The following is a 19277-nucleotide window of genomic DNA, read 5'->3' as shown; positions in this document are numbered from 1 at the left end:
TGCTTCGTCGCTAAATAGAACGCGTGCAAAAGATGTCATCATCCCGTAATTTCTCTCGGGCCCAGTGGCAGAACTGTGCACGACGTTCTAAGTAGTCGCCATGAAATTCCTGGTGCATAGAAATATGGTATGGGTGCAATCGATAGAATGCAGCATTCTCAACACCGACGTTTTTGAGATTCCCGGTTCTCGCTCAATTTGTCTGCTACTGATGTACGGAATAGGCGCGACAGCAGCTAAAACACCCGCTTGGGCATCATCATATGTTGCAGGTCGTGGTTAACTTTTCACATGTGGATGAACACTTCCTGTTTCTTTAAATAACGTAACTACACGGCGAAGGTCCGGACACTTGGACGATGTCGTCCAGGATACCGAGCAGCATACATAGCACACGCCTGTTGTGCATTTTGACCACAATAGCCATACATCAACACGATCTCGACCTTTTCCGCAATTGGTAAAAGGTCGATTTTAACACGGGTAATGTATCACGAAGGAAATACCGTCCGCACTGGCGCAATGTTACGTGATTCTTGTTGTTGTTGTTGTTGTTGTTATGGCCTTTAGTCCCGTTGCGTGATACAACGTACTTATACGTTGGTGACTATTACAGCGCCATCTATCACAAAGCGAAAAAAGTGGGCCAACTAAAACATTTATATTTCTTTACTTACTAGAGGAAGATCTAATAAAAAATGGGGGTTCCTATTTTAAGAAAATCGCAACTGATATCCCTTTGACCTATGGCAGCGCCACCTAGCAGGCCAACCATAGCGCCAACTGATTTTCCCCTTCAAGCTAGACGGTCATTATCAATGGAACACCCTGTGTTCAACCAAAAAAAAAAAAAAAATCTCCCCTTTACGGAAATACACATATTGCGTGCAGATGACGGATTGTGAACACATGGCTGATAACATACGGAAGTTAGGATCTGGCCGTGAGTCGTGCTCAGATAGCGAGATGGTAAGGCGACCGCTCAGGTAAAATGGGAAAATCCGGGTCCGAGTCCTGGTCCGGCACAAATTTTCTGTTCATTCCATTATACATCAGATGCTAGTCCATGTTTTCAACGAATACGTTTCATGTTTGTCATTTATGGGCTGCCATTCACCACGGTTGCCTCAGCACCAGTTTTCAGTGGTGCCACTTGGCTATGCAACGTACACTTCAACCACGGCGGCATGTGAACAATTTACAAACTTAGCCGTTAGGAAATCCTCCCATCCTGGGCCCGAAAGCCAATGATTATGCCCTTCTGAACGTCGCTCCGTTTTGACTGCACTGCTTTCCTCGTCCTCCAGCTACGCTTTATGTACCCTCCACTGCCAGTGCTGCCACCTGCAGTATGTATTACTGCACGTTGATGTCGAACACAGGCATCAGCAACATTTGTGTGTCTACACCGTGTACTACTGGACTAACCACTTTGTACGATAAATCCGTTCCAAACTGTAGAATAATTAATAAATAAATAAAAATTAAATAGTTTTAATCTATGTCGTAAAAGATATGTGGACGAATCTGAGAGACACAGACAAATGTATACTTTTCCAGCTGATGTAATTAAGGTATCGGATACACATGACAATATGCAGGACATGCCTACTCTCGTATCAACTCCTTGCTCTATCTGGTCGTCGAACTACCACCTCGTTTTAAATTTTAGGTAACTTACAGGTCAGTAACATTACACTAATATAGAAAAGCTGACGGTGTTTGCAGGACCACGGTCGAACCACAACGCAGATTATACAGTAATGTTACTTAAAATCCGTCTTGATTGCCATTTTTTTTTTAATTCGTATGACCGGTTTCGGTTCATTCAGAACCATCTTCAGATCTGATATTTCAGTTACAGGAGTAACCTGTCCAAATCCAGCAATTTTCACATGCTACGTTTTTTTTATGTGACGTAGCATGTGAAAATTTCTGGATTTGGACGGGTTACTCCTGTAAGTGAAATATCAGATCTGAAGATAGTTCTGAATAAACCGAAACCGGTCATATGCATTAAAAAAAAAATGGCAGTCAAGACGGATTTTAAGTAACATTATAAAATCACTGTTTGCTGTTATCCCATAAGACATTATGTCTGTTTTTGCCGATTATACACAACAAAATGACTGACGCAGTACTAACACAGACATGGCAATACGCGCAATAGTCACAGTTCCTAATACTGCGGATGGTAAGTAGTCACCCTCCTTTTCAACACTGAGGTACTATTTGAAGTGATTTTGCTGAAGTAAATTTCATATTTAAAGACTTTTGTCACAACATAGTTCGAAAATCTGCAGAAATACACTGAAAAATTTCCTGGGTAATTTGTTTTTCTAATTTGAAAACTGCCGATTATGGTGATGAAATTTGTTTCCATAAATGAAACAAGTGACTGCAGACAGTAACTTCAAATTTATTAGAAAAACGCCAGGGAAAGGCTTAACGGAATACTGGCCCACAACAGTACTTATCTCTTTTGGGTACACATGTGCTCCTAGTGACGACATGCGTCCTACGCAGGCGCTTAGGAGGCGTTTGCCGGTAGTTCGCAAGGTATGTGTTCGGACACGCGAGAGATGAGCGTGTGCTGGTCACCTGAGATGTCGCAACCCACACGCTATGGACCAACACAGCGCTGCGCTCATTGAGGTCGGATGCCATACTCCCCCCCCCCCCCCCCCCCTGCCGCTCTTACTGGCAGATCCTATTGAATCCTCTGTGAATCGCAAAAAATACCTGTTCCACGTGTAACTTTCACAATCAATTTAACTTTCATGTTTTGCCAACTTTCCTTACAAAATAAAAGAAACTATTTGTTTATACCGTTCCGTACGGCTAAAGCATAAATATTATCTCAGGGAATTTAAATTTATTAAGTGAGAACAAGGGAAATAGTTATCAGTCGATGTAGTTAGATTCAGTGAATTAACTAGGGTGACATGTTGTGCAGCTGACACCTTACTTCTTTCCCAGTATTTTTTTTTTTATTTTTTAACTGTCTTAGGAGAGCCATCCATGAAGCCATCCATGAGAAAATCATGCCATCTGGTTGACAAGATGATGAGACAGGCGAAGTACTCTCAGACTGCAAGAAGAATGTAATCATTCCACTTTCAAAGGAAGCAGGTGCTTGTACGTGTGAATATTATCAAACTATCAGTACAATAAGTCGTGAATGTAAAATACTAACACGAATTATTTACAGAAGAATGGAAAACTGGCAAAAGCTGAGTTAGGAGAAGATCAGTTTGAATTCTAGAGAAACTTAGAAACACGCCCAAGGCATCTCAGAAGATAGGTTAAGGTAGGGCAAACCTACTTTTATACCATTCGTAGACTTAGAGAAAATTTTTGCCAATGTTAACCTGTATACACTCTTCGAAATTCTGAAGGTAATAGGCAGGGAACAAAGGCCTATTTACAACCTGTACAGAAACCAGACAGTAATCATAAAAAGTCGAGGGGCATGAAAGGACGCTGTGGTTGAGAAGGGACTGAGATGGGGTTTTATCCTATCCGCAATGTTATTCAGTCTGTACTTTGAGCAAGCAGTAAAGGTAACTAAAGGAAAGTTAGCCGATGACATTGCACTTCTGTCAGAGACAGCAAAGGACCTAGAAGAGCAGCTCAGCGGGGTGAATAGTGTCTTGAAACGAGGATTTTTTTTTCTTTTGAGTCATCAGTCCTCTGAATGACATGATGCGGCCCGCCACGAATTCCTCTCCTATGGCAACCTCTTCATCACGGAGTAGTACTTAAACCTACGTCCTCAATTATTTGCTGGATGTATTACAATCTCTGTGTTCCTCTACAGTTTTTACCCTCTGCAGCTCTCTCTACTATCAAGGAAGCTATTCTCTGATGTCTCAACAGACGACCTATCATCCTGTCCGTTGTCAGAGTTTTCCACGTATTTCTTTCCTCTCAGACTCCGCGCAGAAACTCCTCATTCCTCACCTTATTAGCCCACACAATTTTCAACATTCGTCTATAGCAGCTCATCTCAAATGCTTCGATTTTCTTCTTTTCCCGTTTTCCCACAGTCCATGTATCACTACCACACAATCCTGTGCTCCAGACGCACATTCTCAGAAGTTTCTTCCTCATATTAGGACCTCTGTTTGATAATAATAGACTTCTCTTGGCCAGGAATGACCATTTTGCCAGTGCTAGTCTGCTTTTGATGTCCTCCTTGTTCCGTCCGTCACTCGTTATTTTGCTAGTAGAATTCCAACTAGTAATTAAATTTGTCGTTGTTCTCATTTTTGCTACTTCTGGTTACTTTCATCTTTCTTCGATTTAGTATAGAGGATGTAAGATCAAAAAACAATAAAAGCAAAATAAGGATAATTGAATGTAGTGGAATTTAATTCTATGGTGTAGAGAGAATTACATTAGGAAACTAGACACTTAAATAAATAGATGAGTTTTGCTATTTGGGTAGTAAAATAACGGATGCTGCCCGAAGAAGGAAGGATATAAAATGTTGACAGACAATGGCAAGAAAAGCGTTTCTAAAGAAAAGAAACTTGTTAACACTGAATATGGATTTGAGTGTTAGGAAGCTGCACAGGATAGAATAGCAACTAGAACTGCAGTAAACGTATCTTCGGACTGAAGACCTCAACAACAGTAATATGTTTATAATCATATTGAAATCGATATCAAGTAATAGAAACACAGTGCAATAATTGTTTCTGCACGAAAAATTCAGTACGCAGAGCAGCACATACTCCAATGCTACATTACTCCCTGCAAAAATATGCAACGTGAATCCTCTGTCATTGTTTCCTTGTCGATCAGTCCAAGAAAAAAAGAACTTGAAATATAGTATTTTCACTTTTGCTACTTTCGCTGACTTCGAAAAACAAGAGCGTATCCGTCAAGTAGACGAAAGCAGCAATCTCCCTGTTAGGGATAGGTAAGTCTTATAGAAATGATTTTTAACGTAGTCTATGCCGAATCTCCTCATATACATCCATCCTGTCGTGGGCTGTGCGGCTGGTCCCGGCGGAGGTTGGAGTCCTCCCTCGGGCATGAGTGAGTGTGTGTGTTTGTCCTTAGGATAGTTTAGGTTAAGTAGTGTATAAGCTTAGTGACTGATGACCTTAGCAGGTAAGTCCCATAAGATTTCACACACATTTGATTTTTTCACATCCGCCCCTTCCCGTTTCAGTCCTCTCCCGTCCTTTTTCTTCTTCTCCTTCCTTTCCTTTGTTTTTCGTATTGTTCTCTTCCTTTCTACCTCTCACTCTTCACTTTTCTTTTGAAATTGTTTATTTGTTTCGCCTGCAACACGAATGCGACATCTGGAACACGGCATTCAGGAAACGCGCCCCCAACTGCCGTAGTATAGTAACGCCGTTAATTAAGGTAGTTCCTGTAGGGTGTTGCAGACAGAGTACCCAATCTGAGAGACGCCAACCATAACAAGTATTCTTGTAGTCATTTCATACAAAAAGAAAGTTGATCTGATATATTCGTACATAATGGAACTCACAAGTTAACGGTCGGACGCAGCGTATTCAGGAACTAATTAGTGATCATCATACCGATATTATAAGAAGGGTGGCTCTTTCTATATCTCCAGTTTTAACCTGCAAAATCACAGTCTCTTCTGTAATTATCTGTACAGCTCCCGTTTCATATGGACGGCGATTGCTCAGATCTTCACATTTTGTTTCTCGTTACACTTTTCAAGCCTAGTGGCAGTAAGGCTGCCTGAAGCTGCGACACACGTTACAAAATGAGAGCTGGATAAGGCGTAATCGCACAATTCTGGAAAGGCGAAACAAATTTCATGCTACAGCTGTCCAATGACAATGTGTCAGAGGCATAAAACACGGATCTGAACACAAAACCTAGAATCCATCTGGTGATTTGATATTAACAAATAATCGATCAAACTTGGTGTTAAGACACTTTCGCTTTAGAAGCAATAATTCCCTCTGACTGGATGAGGGAAATCAAAGGTCCATACGATTGCAGTAACCCAGTTGCTTCACAGCTTTCTGAAATCATCAGTAACAAACGCTGAGGTGGTTTTGGAACATTACGGCTGTTGATCTGTCACACGGCGTCACCACAAACGAGTCTGTGTTCATATTCAAAAAATGTGCTGCGGGCAGCATAATGGAACAAACAAATCATAAATACCTGATCATATCCCTTGAATAAGTCCAACACTTGGGATGAGGAACGACAAACAACAATGCTTCCATCGTTTATAAGTAGCAATCGGTGTACTAAATGAAGCAAAGAAGCCGTCTATCTCTTAGGGAATAAATGAGAAAATGTGATTTCGTAAGATGATAGTTTTAAAGTTTGTCCACCAAATGACTGATGCTCTTCTCCTTAACTCAGTAGAAAACAACTTATAGGTTCATAGTATGCTTGTGTGATAAATTTACTGCTATATTTAGTTTTAGGTCACCTTGCAAGCACAATGATAACACTAGATTTTGCAGAATTATTATGAATTGTATTTCGTCATCTCTCTTTATTTAACTGAACTTACGACTCACAACTGCATAGTAATCTAAAAGTCAGTATGGCACCAGAAGGTGGAGAAATGACAGTGCTGCCATTTAGGAATAGGTGATTAGAGCTCAAGTAAACCAAAAGCTTTTAAAAGAATCAAGCATCAACACGGATATCTGGAAAAGCCTGACGGGCACGCGTGGAGCAAAGAGCTATAGTCGGAATGCACAGAACTCCTTGTCACACCCAGACAAACACTGTTATATTATATATATGTGAGTATCCAAGAGGAACGCTGCTATTTTCCACGCTAATTACTCGCACTTTGTGCAGTTATATTTTCCCAAACAAGGGTACAGTGCACACATAGTATCACAAGCTGAGACCGATTACCTCTCAGACGTAATTGAACATTTCCAGATTGTAGAGGATACCTTCCATTTTTTATTAATATTTTCTACCTTAACTTTGGTGCTCATCATTATTGTCAGTGGGAGAAAATATGTACGTTCACTTATTTTCAGTTCGTTGATTCTCCAAAAGCCATGAGTTGATTTTGGAATGCGCTAAATATTGCTGAAAATATTCATTGTTGTTTCCATGCTGGAAAAGTCAAAAATCCCCACCGCGTAACTGCAACTGCCGAAAGTTCGTATTTTAAATAGTAAGTTTAGTTTGAGGAAAAAACAGGGACACTGCTTAAACCGTACTGCCATAAAATAAATTCATTTCAACTATCTTAATATTACGTCTTTGTATATAGGGCGGTTTTAAGAAAAGTGTCGGATAATCCTACTAGAGCTGTCACTGGTGCAAACTATAAGACGTGTCCTATGACTAGATATGCAGAAAAACTCACTGAAATGTAGCCAATTTTATTCGTGTTCAGAACGGTCAGTTTTCCGGGTGTAGTTTTCCTTCTTGCTGCTAGATCTTTGTTCATTTTAAGGAGATGAATTCTTAGTTCACCTCATTACATGAATGAATAAGAAGATTTACGTAACTGGAGACTGTTGTTTGGAACAGGAGAGCGTGGAATATTTACAACTGTCATTGACTACGAAAGTATCACTTGATGCACAGGATCACAAACTGTTCTCTTGAGGTATAACGTTCGTCTTACACTAAAGTAGCCTACATGTTCATCTGAAACTTCAGTCACTGTTCGTTCACTATGTTGTTGACTACTGGAGCAGAGGCTACGAACTCCGGGTCAACTCTTGCTTGCTCGACTCTATACTGATCTTAGCGCGAGGGCACTGCTACGCTGAGGGGAAATGCGTGCTCTTCAGGAGCGTCTTCCATACGTCGTTCCGGACTGCAGCCAGCCCCTGCTAATGTGACTTTGATGAGGCACCGCGATCTCTGGATGATACAGCAGCCTGTTCAAGCGGCTTCCAGGCATAGGACCAATCGCAACAAAGACAAGGACCTAGCATCTTCCCCATGCGCGATATGGAAATGTGACTGTTGTGATGCGTAATTGATGATCATTGCACAAGTGTGCAAGTAACTGAATTTGCTGAAGGTATAAACCATGCCCTTATGTAATCAGTTCTCATCGAGTGGTTACGTTATCCATATTCAATACAGCACATGCCGGCTCTGAGGACAAATTACATTTCTTCCAATGCATTCTAAGACGAAGTGCTGAAGAATCATAGTCCATAGTTCGCATTTTATTTACGGATAAGGCAAGAAAAATGAAGTATCACTGTAGCTATGAGTGGACATAGGAAAACCCTCAAGATGTCTCGGGAATAAGATACATGTTTTCTTATCAATGTGGACGTTGACCTGTGGATGACACACGCATTCGGCCATACACTTAACCAATTTCAGCTCGACAGATTATCAACGCCTGACATACTTTCATTGAGTAATGGGTTGGTCGATGAGATCCAGCAGCATGGCGTCTCTGTTCATCTGGCCTCACTCCTTTTTGTTTATAGTTACGCAGACATTGAAACGAACTACTTATTCTACACCCATCGACTTCGTCCACACATTATTCGAACATGCGTTCCATGCCACGTTACTATAACCGAGAGAAGCGACGAGTGTGCACAAAATTGCGTGGTTCTTTGAGAACGAGAGCTCAAGGATGTTTAAGAGTGTGGGATAGCCACGTATAAATATTAAGAGACGGATTGCAATCAGGAAACAAAGTGATATATACCCAAACTAACGTTCAAAAATGTGTGTGAAATCTTATGGGACTTCACTGCTAAGGTCATCAGTCCCTAAGCTTACACACTACTTAACCTAAACTATCCTAAGGACAAACACACACACCCATGCCCGAGGGAGGACTCGAACCCCCGCCGGGACCAGCCGCACAGTCCATGACTGCAGCGCCTTAGTCCGCTCGTCCAAACTAATGTTTATGGGACTGTGTTTCTAGTGTCAAGCAGTACTATTTCGAGTAAAGACCTGGCACCTGTTTAAGAAAGCCAGTGTGATGTGGACTTGCACAGTTTTGTGATATTCTGGTTAACGAGTGCCTTTACAACCTACAAAGTGTAAAATGTATCTGACACGTGTCTCATAATATAGGCTTATTTTATCAGTAAGAAATGAGTAGCTTTAGAATTAGCAGTCTAGAACTCCGAAAATATATAACGGATGTTCCTGGACTGCTGACATCTATTACATGCTGTAAAGTCACAAATCTTCTACCAGGGACGAAAAAAATGTTTTTGCTTGATATATAACTTCCTGTACTCGCCTCCACAGCCGATGTCGCTAATGCAGATCTGTGTGATGGCGCTCGACTTAGAGGTAAACTTGTTCGAATCCTGGTGGTGGATGAAATTTTCATTGCCAGTATTCGGCCAGCCGGCGGAACAGAGACAGTGGCCTAAAGTTTCTGATCACTACTCTTGGCGCGAATGTCCTGCATTAAATTCCAAATCTCGATGCAATGTCTCCAGAGGTGAGGGCATGTGACACTGTTGATGATGATGATAATCCATGAGATACGGAGGTTAAGCTTGGCGGCCAACTTCGTGCTTTTCAAGGGGAGTGGGCTATGCGCCAGCACCAGGTTTCACCCTCTACCTTCCCTTCACCCATAACAACACAAACTCAACACTACAATACATGCATTTGTCACAGTGACCCACACGACTCAGTACCCACTTGACATTTCATAACAGGCTGGAGGAAGACAAAGGCAAATCACATCCACTAGGACCTACCCATCAGCGGTGGTGCAGGATCCCTGAATTTGCTCCCCCGACACTCATTCCCTGTTTAAGGGGCAAATTACATAAACAGCTTCTTACAGTCATGTGAACTGTACAGAGAGGACGCTTTGGGCTCAAATGGTTCAAATGGCTCTAAGCACTATGGGACTTATCATCTGAGGTCATCAGTCCCCTTGACTTAGAATTACTAATTAACTAATCTCATCACATCACACACATCCATGCCAGAGGCAGGATTCGAACCTGCGACGGTAGCAGCAGCGCGGTACAGGTCTGAAGCGCCTATACCCGCTCGGTCACAGCGGCCGGCGACGCCTTAGGTCTTTTTCTTTCTGGAGGAAACGCAAAAAATAACTCAACAATGGCGACTTGCATGGACATGTGTGTTTTCAGGTTTCTACATGCCGCTGGCACAGCTGCTGCCGTACCCCGGAGCGGAGCAGCAGTGCCAGGCAACGGGAGGCCACCTAGTGGTGCCCGACACGCAGCAGGAGGCGGATGCGCTGGTGCAAGCCTTCGACATGTACCCGCAGGTGGAGCAGATCTACGTCGGCATCGATGACCGCCGACAAGCTGGTGTCTTCGAAACTGTACATGGTGAGCTGAACAAATACATGCTTCACAAATTACAGAATAAAGCTATCCACACTATTTCAGTGATTAATTATAATTACGCTAATGGCAATTAAAATTGCTACATCAGGAAGATGACGTGCTACAGACGGGGAATTTAACCGACAGGAAGAAGATGCTGTGATATGCAAAATGATTAGCTTTTCAGAGCATTCAGACAAGTTTGGCGCCGGTGGTGACACCTACAACGTGCTGACATGAGGAAAGTTTCCAGCCGATTTCTCATACGCAAACAGCAGTTGACCGGCGATGCCTGGTGACACGTTTTTGTGATGCCTCGTGTAAGGAGGAGAAATGCGTACCCTCACGTTCCCGACTTTGATAAAAGTCGGATTGTAGCCTACCGCGATTGCGGTTTATCGTATCGCGACATTGCTGCTCTCGTTGTCGAGATCCAATGACTGTTAGCAGAATATGGAATCGGTGGGTTCAGGAGGGCTATACGGAACGCCGTGCTGGATCCCAACGGCCAGTCTAGATGACAGGCATCTTATCCGCATGGCTGTAACGGAAAGTGCAGCCACGTCTCGATCCCTGAGTCAACAGATGGGGACGTTTGCAATTCAACAACTATCTGCACGAACAGTTTGACGACGTTTGCCGCAGCTTGGACTATCAGCTCGGAGACCATGTCAGCGGTTACCCTTGATGCTACATCACAGACAGGAGCTCCTGCAACGGTGTACTCAAGGACGAAGCTAGGTGCACGAATGGCAAAACGTCATTTTTTCGGATGAATCCAGGTTCTGTTCACAGCATCATGATGGTCGCATCCGTGTTTGGTGACATCGCGGTGAACGCACATTGGAAGCGTGTATTCGTCATCGCCATACTGGCGTATCACCCGGCGTGGTGGTATGGGGTTTCATTGGTTACACGTCTCGGTCACCTCTTGATCGCACTGACGGCACTCTGAACTGTGGACATTTCAAATGTGGCTCTACCCTTCATTCGATGCCTGTGAACCCCTACATTTCAGCAGGATAATGCATGACCGCATGTTGCAGATCCTATACGGGCCTTTCTGGGTACAGAAAATGTTCGACTGTTGCCCTGGCCAGCACATTCTCCAGATCTCTCACCAATTGAAAACGTCTGGTCAATGGTGGCCGAGCAACTGGCTCGTCACAATACGCCAGTCACTACTCTTGATGAACTGTAGTATCGTGTTGAAGCTGCATGGGCAGCTGTACCTGTACACAGCATCCAATCTCTGTTTGACTCAATGCCCAGGCGTATCGAGGCCATTATTACGGCCAGAGGTAGTTGTTTTGGGTCCTGATTTCTCAGAATCTATACAACACTCCTACCTTAGCTCTCATGTTCACCTGACAAGTCACCCATCAACGACGTCTCTGAATTGGTGAGGCCGTAAAGAGTTCATCACTGTCCTCCTGCAACGACTTTTACTGTATTTTGCATTCTCATTCAAACTGTATAGATGAACACTTCCCAAGAACAAGAGCAGTCTCTCTTTATTTGTCCGTTAACGGAAGTCACTGGATGCAGAATGCTCTTTTCGCTCGAAGATCATATACAGCTATGTAATACTAATGATATACGTATTGTTGTTTGCCTAATCTGTGGCATCTAGCTCGCTATAGTCATAGGTATCGTGCTTTCAAATTTTCATGTGTATGAATTGTACCTGTCTCAGACGTTGGTCAGCTAAGACATTATTTCCCTCGTCCTTCAATATTTTCACCAATAAAATACACAGGTCATACAAGCAGGTATTAAACCCTGTAGGAAAGTGTCTGGGTTGAGCTGCAGCCTGTCAACACGGAGGAAGCGTCACGGCAGTGGTTCCCAATCTGGGAGGAATTACCCCCTGAGCCGTAAAATGCAATTTTCTAAAGGATACTGTTTCAGTCACATATTTTCAGAACATTATTACTGTTATTACAATTTTGTAAGACTCGACTACTGGTCATATAAGTTATCAACAAATACATTGTTTCAACTTTACTTTTAATGCAATAGAGGTCACAGATACCTCACATAGTCCATCCACTATACATATGTTATGCTTTGGCCCGAAAATCGCTGATGATAAACTCATATACATAACAAATGATAAATATCTCAAAAAATATGTTCTTTAAGTTGCAGACATTACCTGCAGTAGCCCATAAATTGCTTAAATACTCGATTCGAAACACATAAGTAAATTAATTACAGCATTACACGGCAGTAACTACATAGGGCTATTATAGTGCTGTACACGATATTATTATTATTAATAATAAAAATATAATAGTTTTAGTGGCTGTGGTCAGACGCAAAGCATTGGCGGACTCTAGTCTTCCAATTACTGCCAATTGAGAAGTAGGGAGAGCAGCAATCGAGTGATTTATTAACGGTAGGTACAGTGCACACATTTTAATGTGGTTGATTTTAAAGGGAGGTGCAGCGTGCAGGTCAAGCAAGAGCCTCAACGGAGAGGAGTAATGCAAGGAAAGTATGTTTTGTAACAAGTGTCTACGCTCACTGTGGATAATTCACTTTCTTAACTGAGGAAGAGTTGTGAGTAGCCCTTCCGATGCACCACAAATTATTTCGTCATTCATTCTGAAACACAGATACAAACACACACACACACACACACACACACACACACACATTTAGTTACATACTAAAGTTGGTGATAATGTGGGAGAGGTGCGCGGAGGGAACAGCCGACTGACAAGGGATGGGGGGGGGGGGGGGGGGGAGAGCAGTGAGGGAGAGCGCGGATACTAGCTAAATGTCTGATTGCACTAAGGAGCAATGGTCTAAGAAAGGTTGGTAGGGACTGGTTCAGAGGACTGAGATGTGTATTACACTTAGCAGTGCGCTAGAGATGAACACCGTGAGAGATATCATAGTGTCTTGTGATCCCGAAAAGGGCGGAAACCAACTAGCTTAAAAATTTGGAACGAGGGCGAATTTTCGATCACCATACATTGCTCCTATCTAGAATGATTGAGCTGAAAGGAATCTGACAAGTTGTATTGTGCCTTGTGGAGCACAGATACCTTCTGAGATACAGACGGTATAAAAAGCCCTTGTGTTGCTAGACCAATATCTGTTTCTGTTGGAAAGTAGACTGGGGCAAAGAAGTCGTTCAAATCCATTTTTTTTTCATGTTATGGGGTGAATTCAAAACCAAGCAATTAAATCGATTTATAGCTCTGTACATTGACATGGCCAAGAGAAGATTGTTTTTTTTCATTAGTCTGGTGTGACGCGGTACGCCACCCCGCCACGAATTCCTCTTCTGTGCCAACCTCTTCCACTCAGAGTAGCACTTGCAACCTACGTCCTCAATTATTTCCTGGATGTATTCCAATCTCTATCTTTCTCTACAGATTTTGCCCTCTACAACTCCCTCTAGTACCATGTAAGTTATTCTGTGATGTCTTAACAGACGTACTACCATCCTGTCTTCTTCTGTTTAGTGTTCTCCATACATCCCTCTCTCGCCGATTTTACGGAGAACCTCCTCATTCCTTACGTTATCAGTCAACCTAATTTCCAACATACTTTTCTTTTCGGGTTTCCCCGTAGTCTATGTTTCACTACTACACAATGCCGTGCTGCAGGCGTACATTCTCAGAAATTTCTTCCTCAAATTAAGATCTATGTGTCATACTAGCAAACTTTCCTTGCCAAGAAATGCCTTTTAGCTAGTGATAGTCTCTTTTGAATGTCCTCCTTGCTCCGTCCCTCGTAAGATATTTTTCTGCCACTGTAGCATAATTCTTTCCACTACTTCGTGATCACCAGTCCTGGTGTTAAGATTCCGCTTTTCTCATTTCTGCTACTTCCCACTACTTTCGCCTACTTCGATTCTGTGGACTGTTCATTCCATTAAGTAGATCCTGTAATTCTTCTTCACTTTCACTGAGGAAAGCAATGTCATCAGAGAATCTTATCACTGATGCCCATTCACCTTGATTTTTCATTCCACGCTTATCTGCTGTACATACTGTATTTACCCATCTTTCCCCTCAAGCTTACTACTATTTTTCTCAGAATTTCGAGTATCTTGCAACATTTTACATTGTCAACCGCTTTTCCCAGTCGACAAATATTACGCACATGTCTTTATTTTTCCGTTGTCTTCCATCCATTATCAGAACTGCCCCTCTGGTGTCTTTACCCTTCCTAAAACTTAACTGATCGACCTCTAACACGCTTTCAATTTTCTTTTCCGTCTTTCTTTTTCCCTGAACATTTTTGTACCTCCTTTTTTCTTCGATCAGGTGATGCATTTATTCTAGTACCCATGGTTTCTTCGCTGTTACCTACTTTGCACGTATGTTTTTCTTCACGGCTCCTGTGAATGCCCTTTTTGAAGATGCCCATTCCTCTTCAGCTGAACTGTCAGCTGAACTACTCCTTGTTGCAGTATGTATAGACTCAGAGAACTTCAAGCGTACTCTACATTCGTTAGCATTTCCGTAACCCACTTGTTTGGGCATTGATTCTTCCTTACTAATCTCTTAACATCCGACCTACTCTTCATACCTACTAAATTGTTGTCTGAGTCTACATCCGCTCCAGGGTACATCTTGCAATCCAGTATCTGATTTTGGAAGCTCTGACACACCATGGTGTCATCTAATAATTTGAGGAAGAATCTTCTGAGAATTTACGTTTGGAGCACAGCATTGTGTGGTAGTGAAACATGGACTGCGGGAAAAGCAGAAAAACAGAAAAATGAGAACAGAAGCATCTGTGATGTGATGTGAAGAAGAACGTTGAAAATTAGTTGGACTCGTGAGGTAAGGAATAGACGAGGGAAGGCACAAATGGACAACACCGACAAGAAAAAGGGAGAGGATGAAATGACATCTGTTAAAACATCAGGAAATATTTTCCATAGTACAAGAGGAAACTGTAGAGGGTAAACTGTAGAGGGAGACAGAGATTGGAATCCGTCCAGCAAATAATTGAGGGCATAGATTGGAACAGCATAAAGGGCCGCTTGATCTGCTTGTGGACTCTGCGAACTGTCATACAGTGTGTGGCGGAGGGTACGTATTTAACCATATTACTATGCCTGCCCCCTTTTACCTTTTCTCTATCGGAAGGTGTATGGGAAAAGAACTGTCCTAACAGTTTTGCCGCTAGCTCTAGTACCGTCAGTTCCAACGTTGTGGGCCTCGGGCGAAACGTCTCTAGGATTACGTAATATCTTACTTGAAACGATTGGAAACTTGGGGTCTCTCCACAATGTACACCTTCTTTCGGAGGGTCTCACTGCACCTTTTTTTAAAACTTGTGTGGCTGTCTCGCGTTAATCAATCGAACTCATGGCGAAGCATGCAGATTTTCTTTGAATCTTCTCTATATCTTCCGTTAATCCAGTTTGGTAAGGGAAGCAAACAACTGTACAGTATGAAACTTCCCGGCAGATTAAAACTCTGTGCCGGACCGGGACTCGAACTCGGGACCTGGTAGAGCACTTGCCCGCGAAAGGCAAAGGTCCCGAGTTCGAGTCTCGGTCCGGCATACAGTTTTAATCTGCAAGGCAGTTTCATATCAGCACACTCTCCACTGCAGAGTGAAAATCTCATTCTGGAATGTACAGTTCTTGAGGAACAGGTGAAACGATGGTTATTCAACGGTTTCTTTCTCGTGTAAGAGTTACATTTCCTTAGAATTCTTGCTCTGAAAGTAATTCTGATCGTCATCTATACGTCTAGAATCATTTGGTTTCCCGACCATAAATAGTTCCTAAAAGCGTGACTCCTGTTAACTGATACTGGTGACGAAAGTAATTAATTTGAAAGCCTTGCAGGGCATGCAACGGTTCCTAAATGCTATTCATAAGCCTGTCCAACGTGCCGAATGCTGAAAAACCGTCATCCGGAAAATAGCAACGTAAATGGCTCTCATTTAAAGACTTCAGACTTTCGTCCTTCGTGACCCTTACTCGTTGAACAGGATTTAAGATGAATGTGCACTTAAACCAAGTCATTCATGTGTTGTTGATAATTACCATTTAGCATTTGAAATCCAGTTCCACGTTCACTATGAAAAATGTGCTTCTCATTCACACGTAGAAGACAATTGCAGTTCCAAAAGGATAGCATCCTATATGGAATCACTGGCGCCATTGTATTCATCATCCACCATATTTGTAATGCCACAATGTTTTCCAGAAGAATTCGTATGATAGACAAGTATCCAAACTAACCTATGAGTCACATATGTAATCATGAGAATGTCCTTTGAAGCAGTAGGTAATTGTAGCGCACTGTAGGTGTGCAGGTCGAGGTGGAGATCATGAGATCGACATTTGACAGCCAAAGGACGTGGATTATGGCAACTCGAACGATAAATGACAGGGCAACACTCTAAAGTGTTATTAAAACACAAAGACAGCGATGACACAACGCTGGCAACCTCAGCTGCATTAGCATACAGCTATGCATGCCAAGTGAGGTTACGCACAGCTTCAGGGGGATGATAGCCAGGGCTTTGATGGTGCGTTCCTACAAATCGAGAGGGCGTCTCTCAGTACCACTCAGTGTACGTGAAATCAAGCCGACAAGGCTGTGGCCTTCCAATAGGAGAGAGAGCGGCAGCAACAGGATCAGTGGCACAGGAGCAGCATTGGCACACCCCCATGCTGGAAGATGACGATTTGGTTCCAGGCCCTGCTAGTTAAGCCTCTAGGTGGCCTCCATGGTGGTAGCAGCCACATCTCCCCATCTATCTATATGTTTTCCTTTGGTAGTCAGTGCTGCAGCCCACAGTGTCTAAAGTAAGTCCCTTTACACAAGACGATCCACATCGTAGAAAATCAAAGCTGACTACACGAGCAAAGGATTGACTGGTTTAGGTATTCCCTCCTGGCTGGAAAGCTGCAAACTGTGTAAAACTCCACCCAAACTGAAGTAGTATTTATATGCGATGGGCTATTGGGCTCTGCTACCGAAAGGTGCTAAGGACACCATTTGCCCTACTCTTCTTGTTAGGCCAGGAGCTCAAAAGCGAGCTTTGTCTGCCCTTCGGGAGTGGTAGCAGGTGTATTCTGCAGAGTCAGTACGTTGATCAGTTGTTGCATCCAAATTAGGCTTTCTTGTGACACTTTGCAGTCATCATTGTGATTCATCCTTGTCGGCGCAATGTCAGTGTTACATAGGTAGCTTAAGCTCCCAGCTCCTTCAGTGTGACACAACAGCTTCTGTGTTTGCTACTGCAGCATCACGAGTCCCCTCTCACTGAAATTACATTTGGCTACTGAACCTTTTTTCACGGCTTCTTGCGTCGCCTGGGAAGGTCTTTATAGTTTTTCTGACTGCTCCTAGTACACTATTCTGCACGTAATGACAGCGTGAGCAAAGGTATGCTTGAAATGTTACTGTTACAATAATTATTCTAGTTCTTACATATGAACTGGATTCTGCTCCACTGACCTGGAGCATGTTTCTAGACCACATTTGTGGTTCATTTATGAATGACAAATGCAACGTTACCTATTTCATTAACAAATCATCCTGGATAGTACTTTACTACACATTATCTTCATGACGACTTTTAGTAAGGTTTTTTAGCTTGGTACGCAACGAAAAGCGGCCCCTAAAGGTTGGAAGAATACAAGATTTTAATGTATTGCTCTGGACTTCGAATCCCCTGATCTAGTACCAGTTGATGCGCTGGACTACTTCAATCGTCGCGTTTGCTATGTGAATCATCTACCACGCACCCACCAACGACTGTCTGCAACACAGTAAAAAGAGCGGCTCCATTTTCGTTCCTGTTATCGCCTGCGGTCGTAGGAAAGAAACGAAGAAACTGCGCTGAAGTACTAACGCATCGATTACACTAACTGTTGTGCCAAATATGGAACTAGTGACAGAAGGGACTTAACGTTCCACCTCGTGGACGTAGCATCTCAGTCGTGAATCTAAGCTTCACAAAATCGGAATCAACAACTGTACCTCACAGGCTCCGTGTTTTTCCAGGTGGCCTGCTGGAGTGGCTGGACTTCCAGAACTGGGCGCCAGGTGCTCTGGAGACTCGCAGCGCCGACATCCACTGCGTGACTTTCACGGCCAGCGGCAACTACCAACTGGTGCACTGCAACACGCCACTGCCCACCATCTGCGAGTGGAAGCTCTGATAACGCCTTTCAAACACGACCCTCGTCGATGAGGTTTCCTGGTTCTATGATCGTGGCAACCTCTAACGACCTTTTTGCACAGCATCAATATATCTGTGTGACAACTTGTCAATAGCATGTAAATAAGTGTTCACAGCACCCAAATTACCTTCAGCATCCTTACAAATATACAAGCAATTATTTGGTCAACAGTTTCTACAAACAATAGGAATGAATCAAAAGAGATAACCTCTTTGAGATTTTCTCTTCTTTCAGGCGGTGAGGCAGTAAAGCTCGTTGCAAAGCATCCCAGATATGCTCAATAATGTTCATGCCTGGTGTATTTGGTGGACAGCTATAGTGTTTAAACTTAGAAGAGTGTTGTTGGAGCCAATCTGTAGCAATTCTAGACGTATGGGGTGTCGCACTGTCCTACTGGATTTGCCCAAGTCCACTGGAATGCACAATGGACATGAATGGATGCAGATGATGAGACAGGGTGTGTATGCATATGTCACCTTTGAGAGTCTTATCTAGACGTACGAAGGATCCCATATGACAAACTGCACACTCCCTACAGCATTTCAGTGCCTCCACCACTTATAACAGTCCCCTAGTGACATGAAGAGTCCATGGATTCACGAGGTTTAATCCATACCCGTACACATCCATCGTCTCGATACAATCTGAAATTAACTTTGTTCCGCCAGGCAATATTGTTTCAGTCATCAACAGTCCAATGTCGATGTTGACGGGTCCACACGAGGCGTAAAGCTTTGTATCGTGCTGTCATAAAGGGTACTCGAGTGAGCCTTTGGCTCCGAAACCCCATATTGACGATGTTTCTTTGA

General features: G+C 43.0%; 1 protein-coding gene across 1 annotated transcript in view; it reads left to right on the top strand.

Moving 5' to 3' along the window:
- Positions 1-18636, top strand: part of LOC126335925 (uncharacterized) — an 81214-nt gene extending 62578 nt beyond the window's left edge. Inside the window, exons 8-9 of the mRNA XM_049999400.1 lie at positions 10089-10292; positions 18290-18636. Of these exons, the coding sequence (XP_049855357.1) occupies positions 10089-10292; positions 18290-18447 (362 nt within the window). The 3' untranslated portion in view covers positions 18448-18636. The remainder of the gene's footprint in view (positions 1-10088; positions 10293-18289) is intronic.
- The last annotated feature ends 641 nt before the right edge of the window (positions 18637-19277 follow it).

The sequence above is a fragment of the Schistocerca gregaria genome, chromosome 2 (assembly GCF_023897955.1).
Source record: "Schistocerca gregaria isolate iqSchGreg1 chromosome 2, iqSchGreg1.2, whole genome shotgun sequence".
NCBI classification, from domain to species: Eukaryota; Metazoa; Arthropoda; class Insecta; order Orthoptera; family Acrididae; genus Schistocerca; species Schistocerca gregaria.
The sequence above is the reverse complement of the archived record's forward strand: the minus strand, read 5'-3'. Positions and strand labels throughout refer to the sequence as shown.